Source organism: Pundamilia nyererei, unplaced genomic scaffold (assembly GCF_000239375.1).
Source record: "Pundamilia nyererei isolate P.nyererei 1_Seehausen unplaced genomic scaffold, PunNye1.0 scaffold00054, whole genome shotgun sequence".
NCBI classification, from domain to species: domain Eukaryota; kingdom Metazoa; phylum Chordata; class Actinopteri; order Cichliformes; family Cichlidae; genus Pundamilia; species Pundamilia nyererei.
This window is the reverse complement of record NW_005187455.1, coordinates 1,503,404-1,525,294: the sequence shown is the minus strand read 5'-3', so window position 1 is coordinate 1,525,294 and position 21,891 is coordinate 1,503,404. Positions and strand designations below refer to the sequence as shown.

Below are 21,891 nucleotides of genomic sequence, written 5' to 3'. Positions count from 1 at the left end.
TGTGTGTGTGTGTGTGTGTGTGTGTGTGTGTGTGTGTGTGTGTGTGTGTGTGTGTGTGTGTGTGTGTGTGTGTGTGTTATTTAAATCCCTCCACAAAGCTTTGAAGATGAGGCAAGTTGGTCTCCCATCTCCAGGTTTGGCTGATATGCAAACGCAGAGAGAATACACACAGACATACATACACATATTAACCCCACTACCAACACACACACACACACACACACAAAAGAGCCTGTCAGCACAATGCCTTCAAATATAGCCGTCCAATCTTTTGACTCTCAATTTGCCCACCTTTTTGATAATACGCGCCTGTTTGAAAAAGGGTGAAAGGCAAGGGTAGCATGCAATTTAGAGATACTACTGTGTAGCCATTTTCAGCCTTCTGCCTCTTTCCCTCTCTCTCCTTCTCCATCGCTTTCTCCTCTTTGCTCTCCCTCTCTCTCCATCTTTTGATTATGCGATTCGCCTTGGCAGACGAACAAATAGAGGAGAGAAAAAGGTAGTGTTTGACACTGCCATTTTCAATGACAAAATACAATCTAGCCAGGGCCAGTAATTCGACGGGGAGGGATTAGCCTAGCGCGAGGTTGGGCCCCCAGATTAAGACGAAGCCCGAGCGCGGGGATCTTGAATTTCATCATCTTCGGCGCTCGGGCACAATGCAGTATTCTTCCCCTTTTCTCCTCTGCCGTCTGATGAGGGGTCAGGAGAACTCACCTCTCCTCTTCTTCTGTTACTCCTCCTCTTCGGAGCAGCACTCACTACTGCATTCATTCATGTGTCCTTTACTTTACATTAGCTCAGATACCTGAAGGGTGTGGGTGGCTGGTGGGGGGGGACGCGAGTGCTCTTTACAGTCATGCACACGCAGGCAAAGTCAGAATGAAAATAACCTAAAATGTAATACGGATAATGTTGGATAAGGTTATACTTTTCATCACACATGCTTTGAAACAAACACACAGAAACGTGAAGGCTGCACAGACATCTAAAGACAAACATAGATGCAGGTGACAAAAACGGGTTATCCAGCAAATTTAATCATGAATGCCTGAAAAGGAGTTTGCTCATCTTAGGCTGGCCTGCCCTCTTGTGGTGAGAATGTTCAAATTAAAATGAACACTGAACATGGTTTATCAATCATTGCCTTTGCTCGCACATATCATGTAATTATTGTGTCTATATCTCTTTTAATCACTGACTAATATTAGCAGTGAGAATATATATAATTTTTTTAAAGGAGCAATGGGTGCAAATCAGTAGCACTGGTGTACATCAATGAATGCAAATAAAGATCTCAGAACTGAGATACATTGGTTTGTAATAAATTAAAGCATATATGAAACTGAAATTAGGATAAAGATGACATATTAAATGTTTAATCTGACAATGTAATTTATATTTTATTTCCATATTTATTTAAATGAGTCAAAGACTTTGGGATGTGACAACAAAAGACTGCCAAGGTTGGAATGGTTAAAACATTTTTTTTAAGTAGCCATCTTACAACTAATGAGTTTATTTAATAATATAATTGGGTTTAAAAAGAGCTCATCAGACAAGTTCAGTCTTGTTGAAGTAAAGAAGCAGTGACGGCTTCACTGCTCTGTGATAGACTGGATAAGAGAATAGTTCAACAATTTAAGAATAAAGTTTCTTAACTTTTAAGTGCAAAGAATTCTGGAATTTTATCATTTATACCGTATGTTATTATTAAAATGCTTCAGAAAATCCAGCCAAGTTCTTGAACCAATGTGAGAAATTTACATTCACATATAGTAATGACTCATTCTGTAATGAAGTCAATGCATTGGGTCAGACACCATGCAAAAAAGAGGGAAAAAAAGAGAACAACAACAACCACCCAATACTTTAAACACATGTAGGAATGCCCTTCTCTGGGCCCTAGCTCACTAAAGAAAGTCTGCCTGAACTTTCCACCCGTGTTGGGAAATTACCGATCCAAAAACTAATTTCAGCATCTCCATCCTCATAGATGCTCAGAGTTTTTCTAAATAATTTCTAAGAGACTTGTTTGAAGGATCTTTTTTAGGCTTTATAGTTAGGAGAAACTCGGCCTCAGGATACCTTCACATGTGTGTGAAGGTGTAAGGTTGCCTTCTCCCTCCTCTCCCTCCATTCCTGCTGTCAGTAGACTTTGTCAGGCTTTGATCTTTCTATCATTAGTCAGGTATGCAGAGACACAGGCAAACCACCAACTTGTCTTTTTCTCTCCCCTTCTTGCTTTTTCTTTTCTTGTGCTCTCCCACGCTCTACCTAGAGAAAACCTGCTGACCTGCTTGTCTTCTCTACTCTCTGTCAAAGATAGAAAGGTAGAGCAGCGTCGTTTCTTTGAGCTTGACGAGTACAGAAAGTGACAGTTTCTGTGCTCTCTGCCAGCTCTATTTTTCCACATTCTTTAAGAACAGGGTGGAAGAGTCTCGGTGTCCATCCCTGTTGGTCACTAGCAGTGCATGTCTCCCTAAAGTCACACATTGGAATATTTGGAAGTTGGTTTAAGAGAGCACTTCTTAAAGATGTGTTTACTCGTGTCATGAAGTCTAACAGCTGTTTTTACAACAAAGAAAATTGGTACAGTTCATTTTGTTGTTGTTGATTTGTTACTTCAAACAGCTAACCCTTTAATATAACAGCACACATAATAAATCTGCTAATTAAAAAACAACAAACAAACAAACAAAACAGTCCATTAAAAACTAACTTTTGAATTGTTTTACTGTAATATACTTAAAATTTTCTGCACGTAGAAATGCAGGCTGACCATTCGTTAGGATAAAAAAAAAAAAAGGCTTGCATAAGAGAGGAAATACCCGTCTCTGGTGATATTCCAAGCTGAAATTCTTGGAGACAGAACTATTTGAATACTTTCACAGCTCCTGATTAAATATGTTGCAGTATCCTTGTCCTTTAACTAAAGGACCAGAATACGTACCTGTGACCATACAGAAGTACTCGAGTAAAACCAATCTCACATAATTGTATTCACACCAACTGTTCATCGAAAAATCTTTAAAAAACAAAAGACTTGAGTTTGGTACCTCTCTCACATCTAAAGTCAATATGTGAGAGGTTTAAGTGATAAACTGATATATTCTGCAAAGACTAGGGATCTTTTAGGGTCACTGGTTGCATGACTACAACTGGATTCCTTTTTATATCATTTCCTATCATGCTTTGTGTGGAAATTTACAAGGAGAAAAACTTGCTGAACGGTGGAGCAGAAACAGTGGGGGCTTTTGGCTACAGCTGCTCTTTGTGTGTGCAATGATTTGTTCTGTGAAAACAGAAAAAAGATGAAAAGAGCAGAAGATGGACATAAGTGAATGAAGAAAGAGCACCTAGTGATTGTTGGCGTTGCTCACATGATTGAATGTCAGGATTTGCATAAAACCTGCTTGGTTTTACTGGGGGGAAAATAAAATAAATAAGTAGTACAGGTATACACAATTCCAGGCAAGGTTTTCTTTATCATTTGGATAACCAGAGGCATATCCTTGAAATTTCACTTCTTGTTTTAATAATTGCATATCTCAGAGTTTAAATTTATATTTAAACATCTTTACATAGAAAGGGGAGTTTCCCTGGTCCAGCACACAAATCAAAGTGGGCTGTATGTTAAGGTTGGGCAATTGGACGAATGTTGGACTTTTCACTGGTCGTTTTTACAAGAGCGATTTATTTACCTATTTATTTATTTGCCCATGAGTAAGTTTGCTAATAATGCTGGTTGAAGCTAAGACAAGCAGTCAACAGGAATTTTATTTATTTATTTATTTTTAAAGGGCTGTTTTAACGTCACCCTCTTCCAGCTGTGTGCAAATGCACCCTCCTCAGAGTGTGCGCCCAAATGTAGCAGCGATTCATTTACTCAAACTCATAATGAAAGAAAGGCGGTAGCCTATGTTAAAACAAACAAAAACATTTTATTTAAATTAAAAAAACAAAACAAAAACACAATGCTGGGGAGGGAAACAAAGAGAAACTGGCTTCTTTTTTCCACTATACCCGTGTTTACAGGCCGTTTCACTGTTTATCAGTCTCACTGTGCACTGTGTCCACCAGGGGCTGTCCTTTCCATGTTATGCTGCTGGTGAAAAGCTTTTCCAGAGCTTGTTGATGGAGCTGCAGACGCTGGTGATAGCCTGGCATACTCAGTGGAATGGTGGACACGTATTTGCTCATTCAAGTTAGTTGCGTGAGTCCTTTGCTGGCACTATACGTCTGGACAGGCGGCACATCCCTTGGGTTACATCCTCAGGTTTACCTCTTTCATCCGGTTTAAAGCCAAAGAAATCCCCCATTGGCGACTTTGTATTTTCTTTTGGCAAATAGTTCCTCCATGTTTGGACTTATTCTGTGTTCTAAAAGCTTTCTGTGCATGTATAAATTGCTCCGCCCATCAAAAAGTCACCTCCACGAATATATCACCTATCGTCATTTATTGGACTGATGAATGTCGGTCAGAAAAATGTTTACATATTGCCCAGCTGTACTGTATGTGGCCCATAATGTGAAATGAATTTGACATCCCTGTTTTAAAGTGATTTTTTTCATGAGATTCATGGTTAATTTTGGAGGTGTGCAGGTTTTTATCTTCTAGTTTTTAATCCTAGATAATAAAAAATTTTAAAAAAGAAAAAAAGAAAAACAGTGAAAAATGCTTTCTCCACAGTCCTGATGGTTTTCCTTTGGTGGAGCGATACCTTATGACATAGGTGTCAAACTCTGGCCCGCGGGCCAAATTTGGCCCGCAGCCTAATTACATTTGGCCCGCAAAGCCATACCAAATTACTATTAGAGCTGGCCTACTGGTATTATACAGCTAATATATACATTGTTTAGTATTAAGCTTTGCTTGTTCCACATTCAGTTTTTCAGCAAAACTTGTTTGAGTCCATAAGAAGATTCATTCTTAAATCTGGAGGAAGATATTTTTCAATAAATATTAATGTTAGCCCGTGACCTTGTTCTAGTTTTGAATTTTGGCCCACTGTGTATTTGAGTTTGACACCCCTGCCTTATGAGGACAAAGATGGTGAATTCTGCTTTGTTTTTCTAAATTGAGTGGAAGGATTTAATGCCTATGAGTAAAAAAGGCCACAGTGCAATAGAGGACCTGATTTTTATGCATGTCTACATTTTAAAACTACTTGCCGGTCTACACACTGAGGTGAAATGGTGCTTACTACCATGTTCTGGGGTTTCATTTAATTATGAGAAAAGCAACAGTTGATTAACTAACCACAGGGTGGCGCCTGCCCTGAAAGTTTCCCCTTATGTGTACCTTGAACCGGAATTAGTGCTGAGCTTTAGCCATGATGTGGGACAACAGTTCCAGTAGCAGAGAGTTTCCTCAGTTTCTTCCTGCTCTCACAAACCTCTACAATACAAGAAATTCTCTCCATCCATGTTATTTTATCATGTTTTGGTTCTTCTTGCCAATTTTTGTTTTAGTTTTTTAACTGAAAATTGTTTTTTGAGGCTTTTTTCAAAAATTGTGTCTGCCAAACCACACTCAGCAGTTTACAGTTTCTTTCTTTTTTGGGAATATGAATTAGTTGGTGCAACAATCTAGGCAGAGCAAAACCATATCACTTAAAGTGTAAATGCATATCCTTAAATAAAAGTATGTAATGAAAATGGTAGGTCTAAGAGCTTAAATGTAACATTTTAAAAGGTTACAGGTTAACAATGATGCCGTCTTTGACTCACTGGCTGGTTAAATTTTAATGTTTGAAACAACTCAGTTGTGACTGTGGAAATGGAAAGAGGCTGAATAAAGTATTGTTCCGTGAAGAGGGCTTTTATTTTTCCACTGTCATGGGACAGTGAATATGGTGCACAATATCTGAAGCTGTGTCACCTAAAGAAAAAAGGCTTCCCCACTATCACTTTCTCGCCTCAGTCAATTTTCCATGACAGCCCAAGCATGACTACTAGAGAGCAAGCAACTGTCCTTCCTTGGATAAAGTTTTAGTTTTCACTTGTTTCTGCTGACTTATACAGCAGTTTGACTAACATGGCATGAGCACATTACGGAAAAGCAGTTGCTGTAATATAAATTGATGGGAACTCCTAAAAACATTTGCGTTAATAAAGTAACAATTGAATTTTACATGCACATGTATTTTACATGCACATGGTTTGTGGCGTCAAAAAGACAAGTGTAAAAAGTACTCTACTATTACTTGAGAAAAGCATTCTGTTACTACAATAAAAACAAATATATCCATGTAAAACATGTACATGAATATTATTCAAGCCATTTAATCCGAGGTACACAGAGTATGTAATGATATAAACTGACCACATGGTGGCACAATCTGCACATGAAATGCAAAGACCTGTCCCTAGAAGACTCCTGAGAATACTGAAAGCTGGTAAATCATCCCTGTCTTGTTTAACATCTAATCCCCAAGTTCCTCTATATGACATTTCAGATGAGTTTGAGCACTTCAGACAATTATAGGCTGCGCTCCTTTCCAACCATCAGGTTAGACAGAAAATATGGATATGTAACAACAACAAAAGCATCGTTAACCATGTTAATGAAGAAGCATGTGTACATTTAGTACTCACATTTTCAATGACAAACGTCCATTCTTTGTCCTCAAACTCCTCTGCGTGGGGGTCCTACAAACAAGACAACAGTTATTTAATTAAATTCTAATTTTCACTTTGGCCGTGTGCCAACAGACAGAAAACTGTGAGTGAGCTCAACAGCTTCCAACCCACTATCATCTCTATTCACCTCATGACCCAGTTTTTATGTTCCATTTCCCCTTATAAATCGTTTGCATTACTGAGGTGACTTTCAATTACACAAGGTTGAGCTACTGAATCCACAGATGGAAACATTAAAATGCAGAAAATTTCTATGTACTTTAAGCATCTCTGTGTTGCCTCTCTTCCCATCTTCCTGTCTGTTTAAAATCGACATAATGAAAGAAGAGAGGAACGGAGGCAGGAAGCAGCCCGGCCTTACTGTGCTGCGGTGGGTGACCTTCACTGCCCTCCAGTACTCTCTTAAGCACATGCACAGTACACACAAACACAAGACAGAGCTGGACACAGTACAAAGAGAGAAAGCACAGCTGCATGTCAAGTGGTAAACACTAAAAACTGGGCCCATTGAAACCAGATGGTTGGATGCAGGTTAAACCAGTACAATCACTTCAGGTGCTAAAGCATCTGCACATATATTATGCCAGTATTTGGACTGTGGGAGTCAAATTGCAGAACAGGTGATATGATAGGTTGGATTTCAGAGATGCATTAAACCCTGGTTGCAATGGGCATTTCAAGGATGGTCAACTGACATACGTCGACACCAGGGGGCAAGCCCCAGACTAAAAACACACTTATGACTTATGGGGCACAGCTCAGGTTTAGTCTCTACACCTTTACTAAAGTATTAATGCAAACAATGGCCAGATTTAAATAATAATAGTGATATAAAAGCTTTAAAGCTGATCCACCCAACAAACATAGGAGAGATTTTAAACCAGACTTCATTTAAAAGGTAGAGGAGGAGTTTCTCTAGTGAGGACAAACACAAATGTACAGTCTGCTGTTTGTTGCAGCCTCTGCGTGTAATACACGAGTCTGATTGCCTTTTTGTCTGGCTGAGCTCAGGACACACTCCCAGAAATCAATATACCTGCAGTCTAGTGTAACAATCAGACAATGCCCACACACAAACACAGAAAATAACACAGCCTTCTCACATACACCCCCCCCCCAACTGTAAACTTGCTATTATTTCACATCCCACATAAACTGCTTTTAAGCACCAGCAGAGTGAGGCGTTATCAGCTGTTTTAGTGCTGCTGGTAAACAGAAGCTGCAGATCACACACAGCATGCACCTTCTTCTGTGACATATCGTTTTCATTAACAAATTCCAACATTAGTGACAAGGATTTTATTATTTTGTTAAATATTTTTAAAATATGAACAGGAAAATGCTTGTCCTTTCCAATAATTCAGAACCGAACAACTCTTGTGGTACTCTCAGTGAGATTTGTTTTCAGATACTTTAAAATAAAATTAAAAAAATAAAATGTCACAAGTCAAATCCAGCTACCGGTAATTTAAAACTCAATAGGGTAAAAACAATAACTGCCCACTTTTATTATGCACATTATCTCTGGTAGGATTGATCTGTCTGCATAATGAGCAGCCAGAGCACTGCTTACTTCAGTTAATATTTAATCTCATTCTTTTTTTTACTATATACAAAGTTCAGCTAAGGCTGTCTGGTAGTGTACATCCCCCCGAGGCTACAATAATGCAGGGCTCAGCTAGTTCAGCTAGCTTGAGGCCAGAAAACGCTTTGACAGGATCTTAAAATCATGGTTACGTTTCCCCTCACTTTCAGTTACCACAATTCAGAAGAAAAAAAAATCAGAAGTGTAAGTTATTAGTTATTAGAGACAGGATTTTTGAAAAAGTACTGTAAAATCGGGGCACAAACCTAGTCTCATTTAAAAAACATATAATGTGTAAAAACTGGTGCAGTTTCCTATAACACAGGTAAAATGACCCAGGTAACGTTAAAAGCCCTTTATAACATTTAGGCGTTATAGGACCAGAGAGGTGACCTGAACAGGTCTTAAAACTCTCAAATCTACAGAACTGTAGGCTAGGGATGTGCATGACTATCCAAGCAGAGGACTGAATGTCCCTGCTGACAGGTACCACCAGAAATATAATAATTGAAACTAAGCTCATATTTTATTGTTATACAACATCAATTAATTATTTCTGTAACCAAGCAAGGTTACCAGAGCAACTCTGCATGCAGCTTTTGACCTGCAATTGACCAGGAAAGTATTTGCCAGTAATATAACTACTGCAGATTAGGGTGTTAATGCATTTTCAAAGGGTCTGATTCTGTCTGGGGTTTTACTGTAGACAGTATTTCCAGCATGAGCTTTATGCTACACGCACAGAAAACTGAAAAGCTGTGAAAAATAATAAAGTCAAGAATCTAAAGAGAATCAGGCCCTGCATCTTTTTTCCCCCTAACGACTCTGTGAGATCTTTAATACAACTATAAATATTCACAACGTTTCCCTTTCACTCAGTGTAAAGCAGTTGAAATACAGCATAAAAATGTTCTCATTTAATGCACTATCCATTTATAAAATGGATGACACTCAGTCTGAGATGTCTTAAGGAAAATGAGCACCATTTCAACTTTAAGTCTCAGTTTTTCAACATTATAAAGAAAGGCTGCTTTAGTAAATCAAATAAACCTCTCAGCACAGCTACTTTACTTTCCTCTTAAAGAAATAAATCTGTATTGTTAGATAAAACATTATTGGCAGCTCATTACTCTGAGTCTGACAATTTAATTTAAAAAATGAAATGTATTGTTAATCCACTGGAAAATCTTTTTGTCGACAGACAGGAAATTTTGTTTAATTGTTCATCTATGGGGGGCCTATAAGTACCACTTCTTCCCACTAATTTTCAAGCACCTGTTGTACTAGAAGACAATATTTTCCTTCCTCTATATATGCTCCATCTTGTATGTATGTACACATATGCACAAAATAAATGATCAATTAATCAATCTAATTTTTTTAAATATTCATGCAACATCCAAAACCTTGTCTGGTGTCTTTTTTAGTAAGAATGGTGTCAAAGTGACAATGATTCAACCTTCTTGGATTAAAATACCAAAATAATAAAGTCAAACATTCTTAAAAATGATTTACACTGCGACTCCCATCAACAACTCTTGAAGACCAAATAGTGAAAAGTTATGCCGACCTTCTTTGCACAGCATTAGATGCTTTCATTGTCCAATCATGGTTCACAGACTGTATTATTAACCACCCTGATCTATGACCTGCTCCTGGCTGTGTTCGTGTAAACTAGGATGATGTTTCAGAGTTTCTTTATTTTTATTATCCAGAATGAACAAAAACCTTTCTACCAAGGCAGCAGGCTTACAGACTGCATTCTATTGCCGTTTGATTTGAGCTCCATCCAACTTAATGGTTGAATGGTGCCTTCAATGGTTTTGCATTTTGTCTCATTACCAAAACAGCTTTATTACTTCCTCTGAGACAGGAAGTGGAAGTGGGCCTAAAAAAAAGAGGCACTAATAGTACAGTTACGCTCAACAACCACAGACTTCAAAAAACTGAGCCAGTACACACGAAAGCAGACGTAAGGGTTTGTTTTTACAGATGTCTGGAGGTGACGTCTTTACTCTATTTGAGGGTTTCTGTGTCAAGTGCCTTGGGATTGACTAGATTTTCATGTATTTAGTATCCAAATTGTTAAAAACCACCACCACCACTTCACAAAGCAAGACAATTATGGTAGGTATTTGTGGTAGGAGTTATGGGTAACAAGATTCTGAGCTCTGAGCTGACCTGTTGTCAGCTCAGGTCAGACCCCTTGTCTGACAGGTATCTGTCAGACAAGGTGACAGATACCTGTTTAAGTGTACAATAGAAGCAGAATTTTTGGCATAAGCCATTTGTAAAGATCATATTACACAAGTGTGATTGAACATTTTATTAAACTAATATTTAATTACCAAATTCAACCAATCATGATGCTTTGACTGAATCCTTCAGCCCCTGTGTCTTTAGCACTTTAGTAGCATGATGACAATTCCATGCTACACACTCTAGATTTCTATTAACCAAGGAAGAAAAACTGCCTCAGAGCATCACAGAGTCACCACCATGCTTCACTGTAGATGGCATCATTCTTCCACCTCCAGACTGCCTTCTTTTATGAAAGGTAATGTTTTCTTCTCTTAAGCTCTAGGCCTGATGGGTTTATGGCTTTAACAGAAAAACCTGAACTCTGGAAGTTAGAAATTGTTTGTACAACAATTGATTTGTAAATTTGTGATCTTGTGAAAGATGTCATTAAGGAATTGTAGGCAAAAGTCAGGAAAATTAGCATTTTATGTTAAATTTAGAAAAATATTAGCTGTGTTGAGCAATTTTAACTGTCTGTGTGTGCTTTTGGTATTGAAATCAACTGGAAAAGTTCACATTTTGCTATTAGGATTAGTTTGATAAGGGGACTAAATAAGTGTGCTTCCAACTAAATGTATATAAATGTTTAGCCTAACATTTTCCCAGAAAAGTCTGAAAAATTAGGGCTAGAGTTTCCTTAAAGGCCTGTTTTACACAGATAATAGAGCAGCAGGTTACCTTAAAAAGAGTGACCGTGATCTCAATGTTTTCTGGTACAGGCCACACCACGACTCCTCTGTAGGGGTTTTTAATGCCAGGCTGCCAGCTGTGAGACTGCAGGAGAGAAGGATGGATGATGAAAAAAAAATTACATTTGGAAATAAGTGGAAATTGAAAATTTTCTTAAACTAAAAATGCATCTAATCCAATACCAACCTTTGAGGATTTCCGTCGACTTCTACGCGTCCAAACCACCACCAGTTTGTCTGGTTGCCTGTGAGAAGAGAGAGAAAAGAAAGATTAATGTAAAAAAGGCCAGTCCATCCACTTCTGTGCTACACTTCAACATATAATTACTGTCAGTCTAAACTAGATTGTATTTTATTGCTTCAAGTTTAAAACCCTGATAAGCCCTCTGCTCTGCACACACATATACAAATACCTGCATAGTCTCACAGCATGAATAAATCATGATGAGACAACTAAACCCCAGCTTTGTCCCTGCAGACTGCAGCACAAACAACAGGATGCACACTTGCAGAAATACAGAGTATACACATACAAGTACGAGTTTAGTCTAACAGGAGAAAAAACAAACAAACAAACAAAAAACAAATAGGGGTCTGAGAGTTAGGATAATCTGATCCAGTCCAGGATGGAATCAGCTGTAAGGTGTAATAACCACTGAGATCAGTGCACGAGCTGTTAGAGGCAGAGCTAACACAGCATGGAGGAAGCAATTTGGAGAGGTTTCACACCTGGGATGCCAGCAGCACATCTTTCAGCCCAAATTCACCAGAAAAACAGTCACGAAAAAGCCTTTTTTGTTGTACATGAACATTAGTACATATGTGAACAGACAAAGCAAACATTGTTATCAGGAACATTAAAAAATAAAAAATAAAAATGTAACATTCATGCCCAGAAACAAAAATCAGTAGATTAGAGATTGTGACCATTTTACAAACTGCCATGCTAAGTTCAGTCACATGACAAGGCAGTGCTGTGGTGGTTAGCACTGTTACCTCACAGCATGAAGGTTCTGGGTTCAAATCCGCCTCCCACAGACCAAGAACGTCCATGTTAGATTATTTTAGAAGAAATATTTACTTATTTTACATCAACAATTGAAGTTGCAGTCTAATAAAAAAAAAGTTTTTGTGACCTGATGTAATTCCTTATTTTAAAAAATATATTAAGTACTGCTGCATAACTTTTTTTTTTTTAAAACTGACAAATGAGATGACAGGCAGCAGTTGAAGGAACAAACCAATACAATTTTTTAAACAGCCTCAAGACAATGCAGGGTGTTCAGAAGAGGAGTGGCTGTAGTTCAGATTAGGCATCTAAGTGCATTCTGAAATGCAGCTGATGGTGCTGCGGTTCATGTGTTAACTGCTGAGGCATACTTTGGCTTTTAGTCATGCTTAAGCATCTCTCTCACTCACTCTCATGGGCAAGCCTCCACTTCATGCTGTGAACCTCTCCAGCTTCATGGATAGCAGTCTGTAGCTAATGCAGACCTCTGGTTTTGCACTGTCATGAAGAAAGGGAGCAAAATACTCTACGTGTATTCATCAAAATAACTTTATAAGCTCTGTGAGTGACTAAATAACAAGAAGCTACATCATATTAATATTGCTATCAGTTACAGATGCACTAATCCAGATTTTCCTACTTCCAATATCACACTAATACATTAGCTTTTGGTATCTGTTGATAATGAGTAATGACATAATACCAGTGTTAAATCAACAATTTTCATCCCTCTCTGTGAGAAAGACTGGAAATCATTCTTTAAATGCATGGTAACATAAATGTTGACTTAAACATCGCCCTCCCAACTTTACATAAAGCAAAACATAAATACAAGGTTATACATTTACTGAATTTGGTATATATTAATCAAATAATGAAAAGCTTCCCATAGTGTATAATCCACAACAAACATCTTTCTAGTTTCTAACTAGTTTGACCTAACATAAGGAGAAGTCAACAAATTAAATGAATATCATAGTATTGAGTTTGTGTCCATTTGTGTGAATCACTGGCTATGAAGACTGATGGATTTTAGGAAACGCTGAAACAGCAGAGTTCACCACGGAGGAGAAGTAGTGCCAAAAAAATATCTAGATTAAAAAAAATTGAGCATGTGAAGAACAGACTTTTCCTGTAGTGGACAGTTTGTACTGTTTTAACACTGTTTCAATGCAATTAATTGGTCTATTTTATGACTTTGCTCTTCATCGTGACAGCAGCTAAGCTTAAGACTCAACAACAACAACAACACAAACACGAGAAAGAGTAAGACAAATAACATTTTCATGCCATTTTCTGCTGACAGTACACAGCTAAAACCTATAGATAACGGTTTACAGAGCGTCCGTGTTGTGTACAACAAACATGCCAGTCTCATTAGAGAGAGGGGAGCAAGCGCAACAAACTGAAAGTAAAACATTTGTATTCTGATACAGTCCTTAACAAACTGTTATGAAAAAAAAAATACAGTAACTATAATTTGGCAGTGGTCTAGCACATCTATTAAGCACTGTATATGCTAGATTCAGCGATAAGACAGAACTTTTACTTTGAAGGCAAATGTTCTCTGTTTCCTGTTTGCATTGCACCTTTCATGTTTCACAGTTTTCGCTACTACATGGTGACCAGTTGGTGAGTGTTAGCAGGCAAGTCAGCATCTATGTCAGCTTCTATGCAAAACTACAGGCAACTGCAGCAATGTGCTAGCAACTAAAGTATTAACAATGTGACCAATAATTTCACCAACAAATCGAAAGCAATTTCCAGTAACAGTCTTCAACCGTCAGGGTGGTTCGCCTACCAGTCGGCGTGACTAAGACCTGAATAATTAAACAGCAGCACATCTTAAACTTAAAATTCAGAATGAAACACTAAGCCTCTTCATGCAGATTGGTATTAAAATCCAGATCTGCATCATGAAGTTCTGTATCTGCAATATTTTAGTGTAAAGTACTGGATGTTAAACACTAGATTTATGCATGCACCAGCCTTTATGTATAAGATTTTTAAGAGAACAATAACAAAGGAAAAGAATGACAGACAGTGTTACAGAGAGCAAAAAAGACAAGAGAAAAGAGGGAAAGAGTGAAAAGAGACAAGAGGAGAGGGGAGAAGAAAAATGACATAACAATTTCAGCCTTGAGGAGAGGCCACACATAGAGGAGCTATTGTCCAACAACAGATGCCATATCAGAGAGAAGGCAGAGACACACAAATATCACCCTCCCTTTGTCTCCTTTGTACAGTATTTGTTGAGCTATGAGAGAAATTTAAACCATTTGTCTGCAGGCTAAATTATTTCAACGCCCTTTTTTAGTTGTGTTCAGCTACAACTTCAAGGCTTCATTCTGTGTGTAACATTAATCAATGAGCCATCAGAGGGGAATGTCACAACACAAAAACACAAATGAGATGAAGACGGCCACAAAAAGGCCTGAGGAAAAACTATTAAAGTGGCATTCATCAGCTCTCAGTCATACCAAGAGTTCACTAGTAGAGTTCACAGCTAGATTACAGCCTTATGTTTACCCTAGATTTGAAATTTAGCTTAGATGTTTTATAATTTTATAGTATATGTTTAGTTGGTTCTGCTTTCTCTTCATGTAAGAACTTTGCAAAGTGGCATCCGGAAAAGACACCAATAGGATAAAGCACAGTACACAGATTAGAATTAAGCCAAGAGTGCTCTGGCCAAAATAAGCAGCAGTAGAACAGAAATTGGTTAAATAGACTAGTGATACCCACACAAATACATACAGCAAAACACAAAATAAATCTGAAACAAATTATTATGAAGTCCAAACCCTAGGAGCGTTTTGTCTCATACTTGAGCATGACCACTACCCTTCTGAATGTTAAGACCTTCACAAACTGGATGCCTAAAATCGGTGCAAATATTTTTTTTGCTTTAAAAATATTTTTTTAGACTCACCTACTCTTACTGCAGCTGATCACGTCAACCGCATAATTTCACTGGATGAATTTGCAGTACTTATTTTTTTGAAACAAGTATTTTATAATCCAAATAAGACCTGACCAACTAGCATTTGGCAACATTTGCACTCGTAACTCAAATTGTGTGCCGTTACTGATTACATAATGACAGTAAAATAATAGTATTTTACTACATTCATACTGCTAGACGCTGCTCCTGGTAAATGTCTGAAATGATTTCTCTGCCTCCTCAGATATGTTCCCAATTCTGCCAAGAACTCAACCTCCCCCACTGACATCCTGAAATATGTACAATGCGCCTGTGATACACCTTCCACTCCTGGACCAAACCATGCCTTCTCCTGAGTATTGGATGGACCCAGAATCTCAGTTTTTACATTTTTCGTATTTATTCAGGAGAAAAATCAGCCCCTCCAATTAATTTACTCAGTAGGAATCCCATCGCTTTTATTTTAAAATTTCAGTTCATGTTAATCAAGTACCCTCACCCCCTCCAGTCTTGGGTTGGACTCTGTCGTCTCTGAATATCCCAAATATCCCAGAAAACCACAAGCAAACTCAATGTGACCACAACATAGAAAGAGGATAATACATTTATTTGACATAGATTTATTTTACCAACAAATATTTCCATTTAAAGAAAGATAAAATAAACTAAAGGTCTGGAGCTCCAGTCAAAGAACTGATACCACAGCAAATGGATTGGTGTTTATATAGTGCCCACTCAAAGCAATCCTACACAACAAGCCCCGTTCTATTCTATTGGCAATTTGGGGTTGAACATCCTGCCCAACACACAGACTAGAGGAGCCACAGGTCAAACCACTCACTTTCCCATTAGCAGATAAGCTGCTCTATCAAATTGAATTCAATTTGTTTAAATAGCATCAAACAACAAGAACAGTTGCTCTACTTCCTGCACCACAGTAACCTCAGAATAAATTAGTAAAAGACACAAGACACAAAAAAGTGGAAGGAGTCTGGGCCAGCCACATAAAGTGCAGTAGGATTCAGGACTTCTCTAAAAAGAGACTACCAGGATCTCCATCCTGAAAGCAGAGAAACACTCCCACGAGGAGGTCTGGGAAATATGGAGCGCCTTTTCCGGCCTCCCTCACAAAAGTACTCCATACCTAAAACATTTCATAATGAGAGAGCGGAGATGGGCAAAAGACTAGAGACAGGAGAAGCTGAGAAAGGTAGTCCTCATTCTGATCTAAAGATTTGAAGTAAAAAAAAACAACTGGTTCATGTACTGCTAACGCTGTGCTCGCCAAGGCTCCAGGACAGAACAAGGACCACTTCCACCAACTGTCAAAGACAATTGAGTTGGAGTTTGCTCGTAGTACAAGAAATCCACTGGAGAAGCTGCTGCTTAAAATGCACCATTATTTTTTTCAAAGCACTAGGCAATTAAAATACCCACAGAGGAGCACCCTATATACCGCTTTATTTGATAATTTAGGTAAGATGGTGTAGGTGTACCCTTACTTGACTCTCACTAGCAGAATGGGAGAGACAGAAATTAAAGAGGCAAAAAGCATGAAATAATGAGCACAAAAGTGTGCGAACTAAATGGCAATACAAGAGGGAAAATGTTCTAAAGAAGACCAAAAAAAAAAAAACAAAGTGAAAATGATATTCAAAGAATGTTGAAGAGAGAAATGAAAAGACTAAGAATTTGTGCATGTGTATGTTGGGAAGAGATGGCAGATGAGACTAAAGTGGATATTTCTTATCCACAAAAATGTGCATATAATGAGCATGTAGTTATTTAATGTTCCCTTAAACACCACATCAGCAATATGTGGAGTCCATAATCCTGAAGTTACTGTGGAGTATGTGTTTATAGACTTCACAAACACCACCTACCAACATACCAACAGTTTCCATTTAGTATAATTAACCAAAAATTACCAGATTACTTCTATTAGATTTCTCAATCAATTCAGCTTAGGATCGATATCTCTAAGACAAAGAGATATTGACATGGAGAAAGAGAAATTTAGACAAGAGAGATCAACAAAGAGAGATAAGAGATAAAGAACTATAGAGAGATAGAGTTAAGAGATAAAGAGAGATATTTAATCGCATCATCCTGCTCCTTGTGCTCTATCATAGTGATGTATGGAGTCCACTCAATAATCACGACCTCTACATGTAAGGCTCTGCAGATATACATTTTACATTCATGTTTAAAAAACAACAACAACAAAAACCCACACCCACAAACAAATACCTACTGATCATTAGCATTCACAGGAGAGTACTCAAACTCTCAGAAGAAGAAACGAATGCAGATTAGAAGGTCATTTGAACCTAAACAGAGCTTATGAATGGATAGAATATCTCGTAACTGTCAGAAATGGACAACTGAGCCAGATCATAAAGAAGTATAGGCTCAATGACCACAAATTGGCAAGTGAACAAAGATGACGCAATTCCTCCTGAAATTGTGCAGTGAAGTAAGGAACTCTTAGTTTATTTCATTCACTTAGGTAATTCCGAATTTCAATCAGCAAAAGGAACAAGGAATATGAGAAAGGGCATACACACACATGCACACACATGTCCAATATGACGTTTAAGTGTTCACTGAGCTTTTCAATTTAAGCTGAAACATCTAATTTTGTTGTTCTTTTTTCCTATTAATATTATTTTATAAACTGTATTATGATGCTTTCAAACAAGTTTTAAGAAACTCATGTCAATAAAGCACCTTTGAATTTCAATTGATAGACAAATTTATATAGAGAGAGACAGAGACAGAAAGTGAGAGAAGAATAAAGATGAATAAAGAGAAACTGATAGAGGGAGGAAAAAAATAGGGAAAGCAAAACAGTGATTTAAAGAGACAGAAAAAGAGAGGGAGACAGAAATACTGACAGAAAGAAATACAGAGAGAGACAAAGTGTGATCTGACAACTATTGTAAGAAAAAAAGCATTTCTTTCTTATCAATTCCTAAAAAAGGTTCACAAACTGCATGAGAGGCTGATTTCCCAAAAAGTGAAATAATGTCACCATCTATAACCCCACAGAAAAACATGTGCAGCTTAAACCAAAGACAGTCAAATAATCTCGCGCTTCACTGTTTGCACACCTCGATCCCCCTGGATAGCTGAAAGTGAAGGGTGTGTCAGGAAGTTGTGGCTGCCATATCTTCCCTGTAGGCAGGAGAAAGGAAACACTTCATTTTGGCATGACAGTTCTAAAACCAACACGTATACGTGCACACACACATACACACCACCTACACACTCTAAGAGTGCAGGAAACCCAAACACACATCAGGGCAGGGCACAGCTAAGTTTTGGTGGCATTGCAATAAAACAAGTGATAAACACAGTGATAAAGTATCATGTATCTTAAAAACACAATAGACACTTTGGCAAATTGCAAGAAGCAAAGCTGTCCACTAAATAATGATTTCCATTTTTATCCAGCTAAAAGATAAATATTCTTCTTTGTTTGCTGTATTTTTAACAGTATCCTGGTTTGTGGTATCAAGGACATTAGAAAACTAAGTTTTCCAAATAGAACTGTCATACTCAAATGTAGTGAGCCACCAGCCATAAAAAAAAAAAAACAAACCCAGGGATGAATGCAATGAAGAGAATTCTTCTTTGACATGTGACATGCAGTGTAGGGGTGCAGCGCTAACTGACTGCCACAAGCGCTTAACGCCAAAGATCTGGTCAAAATGAGAAACACACAGTAACAGCCCCACCATTAAAAGCTTAGCAAAAGAATGTATTTGTCATACCCGACCTACTTCGTAAGTTCTGACTCAGTAAAGACAGCAATGAGAGCATTATTTGGAGATAGAGACAAATGAAAGACAGAGGTATGAAAGAGAGGGAACTGTTTTCACTGGAAAACAGCTTCCTTAATATTGTAAGTCCATTTAATCTTATTTACAAAAGGGTTTGTTTGGGTTTTTTTTATTTTATTTTATTGAGTTATCTGTACTTTTTCCCCAACATATTGAGGAGTATAGTTATGCATGCAAATTAAACAGCCTAGTATAACTTTCCCTTCTTAAGTTGAAGCTTGTTGCGATAATGAGTTTCCAAGATTTTGGAGTGTATCAGTGGAAATTTTTTTGCATATCCATCCAAAAGGGCAGTTGTGGGGTCAGACACCAATATCGGACGAGCGCACCTGGTTTGTGAGCTCCGTTCGAGCACATTCTAAAGGTGTTTGATGGGGTTGACGCTTTGGCTCTATCTTAAAAGGTAAAACAAAAACAAAAGAAGAAGAAGAAAAAAAAAGAATAAATGCATGAAATGCATGGGTGACTCTTGCAACAAAAAGGCCCAGGGATACTCATCCTTAGGACAACAAGGGACAGGAGGAGAGCAATGGGGAACTAAAGGCAGGAAACTGTTAATGACCTTTCCACCTTTTAGGAATTTCACTTTTTAGAGAGCTTCCTAGTGAAAATCAATGTCAAAGTTTTGTTTTCATAATTGCTGAAAGCCAAATTCTTAATTGAAATTAAAATCTAACTAATGACCCAGCCCTCATTCCTGTGGGCATTTTGATCCTTTTAATGAGAAGACTGAAACAACTTGTAAACATCGCCTCTTAAGCTGCAACTGAGCTTTGAAGAGGACATCTAACAGACAGATTTTCAACACAGTAGTGCTTTATAATCATCTTGCTGTATGCATTTTGTAAAATCTAAAAAACCTTCCTATAAAATCTGAAATTTGTTCCTTCTCTCTTCTGGCCTGCACTGCCAGTCATTTGACCTCCAATTATACAACAGTAAGTCAGTGTGTCTGTGTGAGCCAAAAGCTGGGTCAGTGACACAGAGTTAATGCTGAAAGCACTTAAGCCAAGTACAAGAGTCTGGAGTGAAAGCTAGAGAACCTCTCTAATCAGCTTGTGTGCCAGTCCATGAATGTTTGTTTGTGACTACTGTAATGCCAGGTTATGTATTTCTGACAACTTTATGTATTTGTGGATTTTTTTAATTAAAATGACCTTTATAGACTAAAGACACAGAACAGCTACAGTCTTTAGTGTCTAATTTAAACATTTGTTTTACTAACCTCATTACTTACTGGATCTTGCTGCTATAAAAACTACAGACTGGAGTGTGAATTGGAAAAGCAGAGGATTTTTCCAGTCACTTCTAGACTTCATTATTTCCACTGAACACCTAAAGACATCAAGCATGAAGATTACTTTGAAGCATTTCCCATTCTGTAAACAGCCTGAGTTGTTTCAAGCCAGAAGCTATTATTTTTCAGAGCTCTTCTTAAAAGGACAGCTTTGTGGAGGCAGCAGTAGCTGAGAGCTTAACTGCAGAAACAGACTGAAGGTCAAGTGTGGCCAATTATGAAAGGTCTACCATGGCTGAGAAGAGGGACTAGCTGAGAGCAAGGTACAAGGAATAAAAGTGGGTAGGCTGGATGGATGAAAGTGGAGATCAAAGGCTCCATAATACCCTGAGGAACAGAGGTCAGGTAAGCGTCTTTTAAATCTTACCCCGTGAGAAAGCACAGGAAGCAAAGGGAACAAAATGCTGCTGCTGGCTAACAGCACTGGCCTGCAGATGAAGGGTTAAACTCTCTGCACAGAGAGTATGGAAACTTCTGGTAAATAAAACAGTGTTTAAGTTGTCCCAATTTCTGGGAATGGCAACTGACAAAATAAAAATAAAATCAAATAAGTGAGAGAAACAAATGAGCCATTTACACACGGGGAATGGTTTGTACTTCCCTTCCTGGGTTTTTTTTTTTTTTTGTGTGTTTATTTTTTAAGTCAACTGGCTCATCTCCAACTGCTTACTTATCACTTCCAATACATTTCTGGGATGCAGGGGGAGTCCACTCATAGCATTATCTCTGGATACAAAAAAATAAATAAATGAAAAGGCTTTCTAGGCAAACTGAGTCCTTCTACATCTGACATATCAAGGGGAGAGAAGCAAGTCAAACATTTGAGGTAATCAAAGCCCATAGAAATGGTTATGCGTGAATAGTTGACAAGATGGCGTGTCTCTCTTGTTTGTGACAGGAAAGTGCAAACTAGCAAACAGATGACAGCCGCATGAACCATAGCTTCAGTACTTTGATAAAAAAAAATGAACGGCTGAAGTCAGGTGTGCCAGAGTAAACTTGTGCACAGCAACCCATGATGCACTGGCATATGATGATATCACAACAACACAAAGAGCAAGATGTTATGAGTGAATATGTGCTTCCCACCAAAAGATCCCTGCATATAATCATTCATTTAAAAAAAATAAACAGAGAACAAAAGGGTTTCATGAATCACAGTGGTAGTAGGAAACCAATGCAAATAATGATCAACATGCATCTTACTTCCACTCTAAGGGAAAACACAACAAGAGCCTCAGGCACAGATCAGGCACAGCAGGAATCATGTAGATCATGAATTTGGGAGCAAAATAATTAAGAATGAAACTACCTTTCAGTGGGAGAAGTGAGGTAATAAATCCTTTCTTCCCACACCACCATTCACCAACAGCCTTGGGGAGTGACTGACACTGTACGAATCACAACCATCACATGCTTAAGAGCGCACACAGCAGAAAACAAGGAGCCCTGGTGAATACATTTCTAAATTTAATGATAGATAAGCAGCCAGGTGACTGTCACAGTGCTGATATTTGTGAGTAATCAATTATTTTGTCTGAGAATCAAACTGAAGAGAGAAAAACGAGAAGATTTT

The 21,891-nt window shown here is 38.0% G+C and overlaps 1 protein-coding gene across 3 annotated transcripts in view; it reads right to left on the bottom strand.

The window, feature by feature from the left end:
- The window catches only part of ehbp1 (EH domain binding protein 1), a 157,243-nt gene that overhangs the window by 122,019 nt on the left and 13,333 nt on the right, over positions 1 to 21,891 (bottom strand). For all 3 annotated transcript variants that reach the window (XM_013910985.1, XM_013910986.1, XM_013910984.1), the window contains 3 exons: positions 11,408 to 11,465; positions 11,210 to 11,305; positions 6,601 to 6,654 (listed from right to left, as the gene is read on the bottom strand). In XM_013910985.1, the coding sequence (XP_013766439.1) occupies positions 6,601 to 6,654; positions 11,210 to 11,305; positions 11,408 to 11,465 (208 nt within the window). The remainder of the gene's footprint in view (positions 1 to 6,600; positions 6,655 to 11,209; positions 11,306 to 11,407; positions 11,466 to 21,891) is intronic.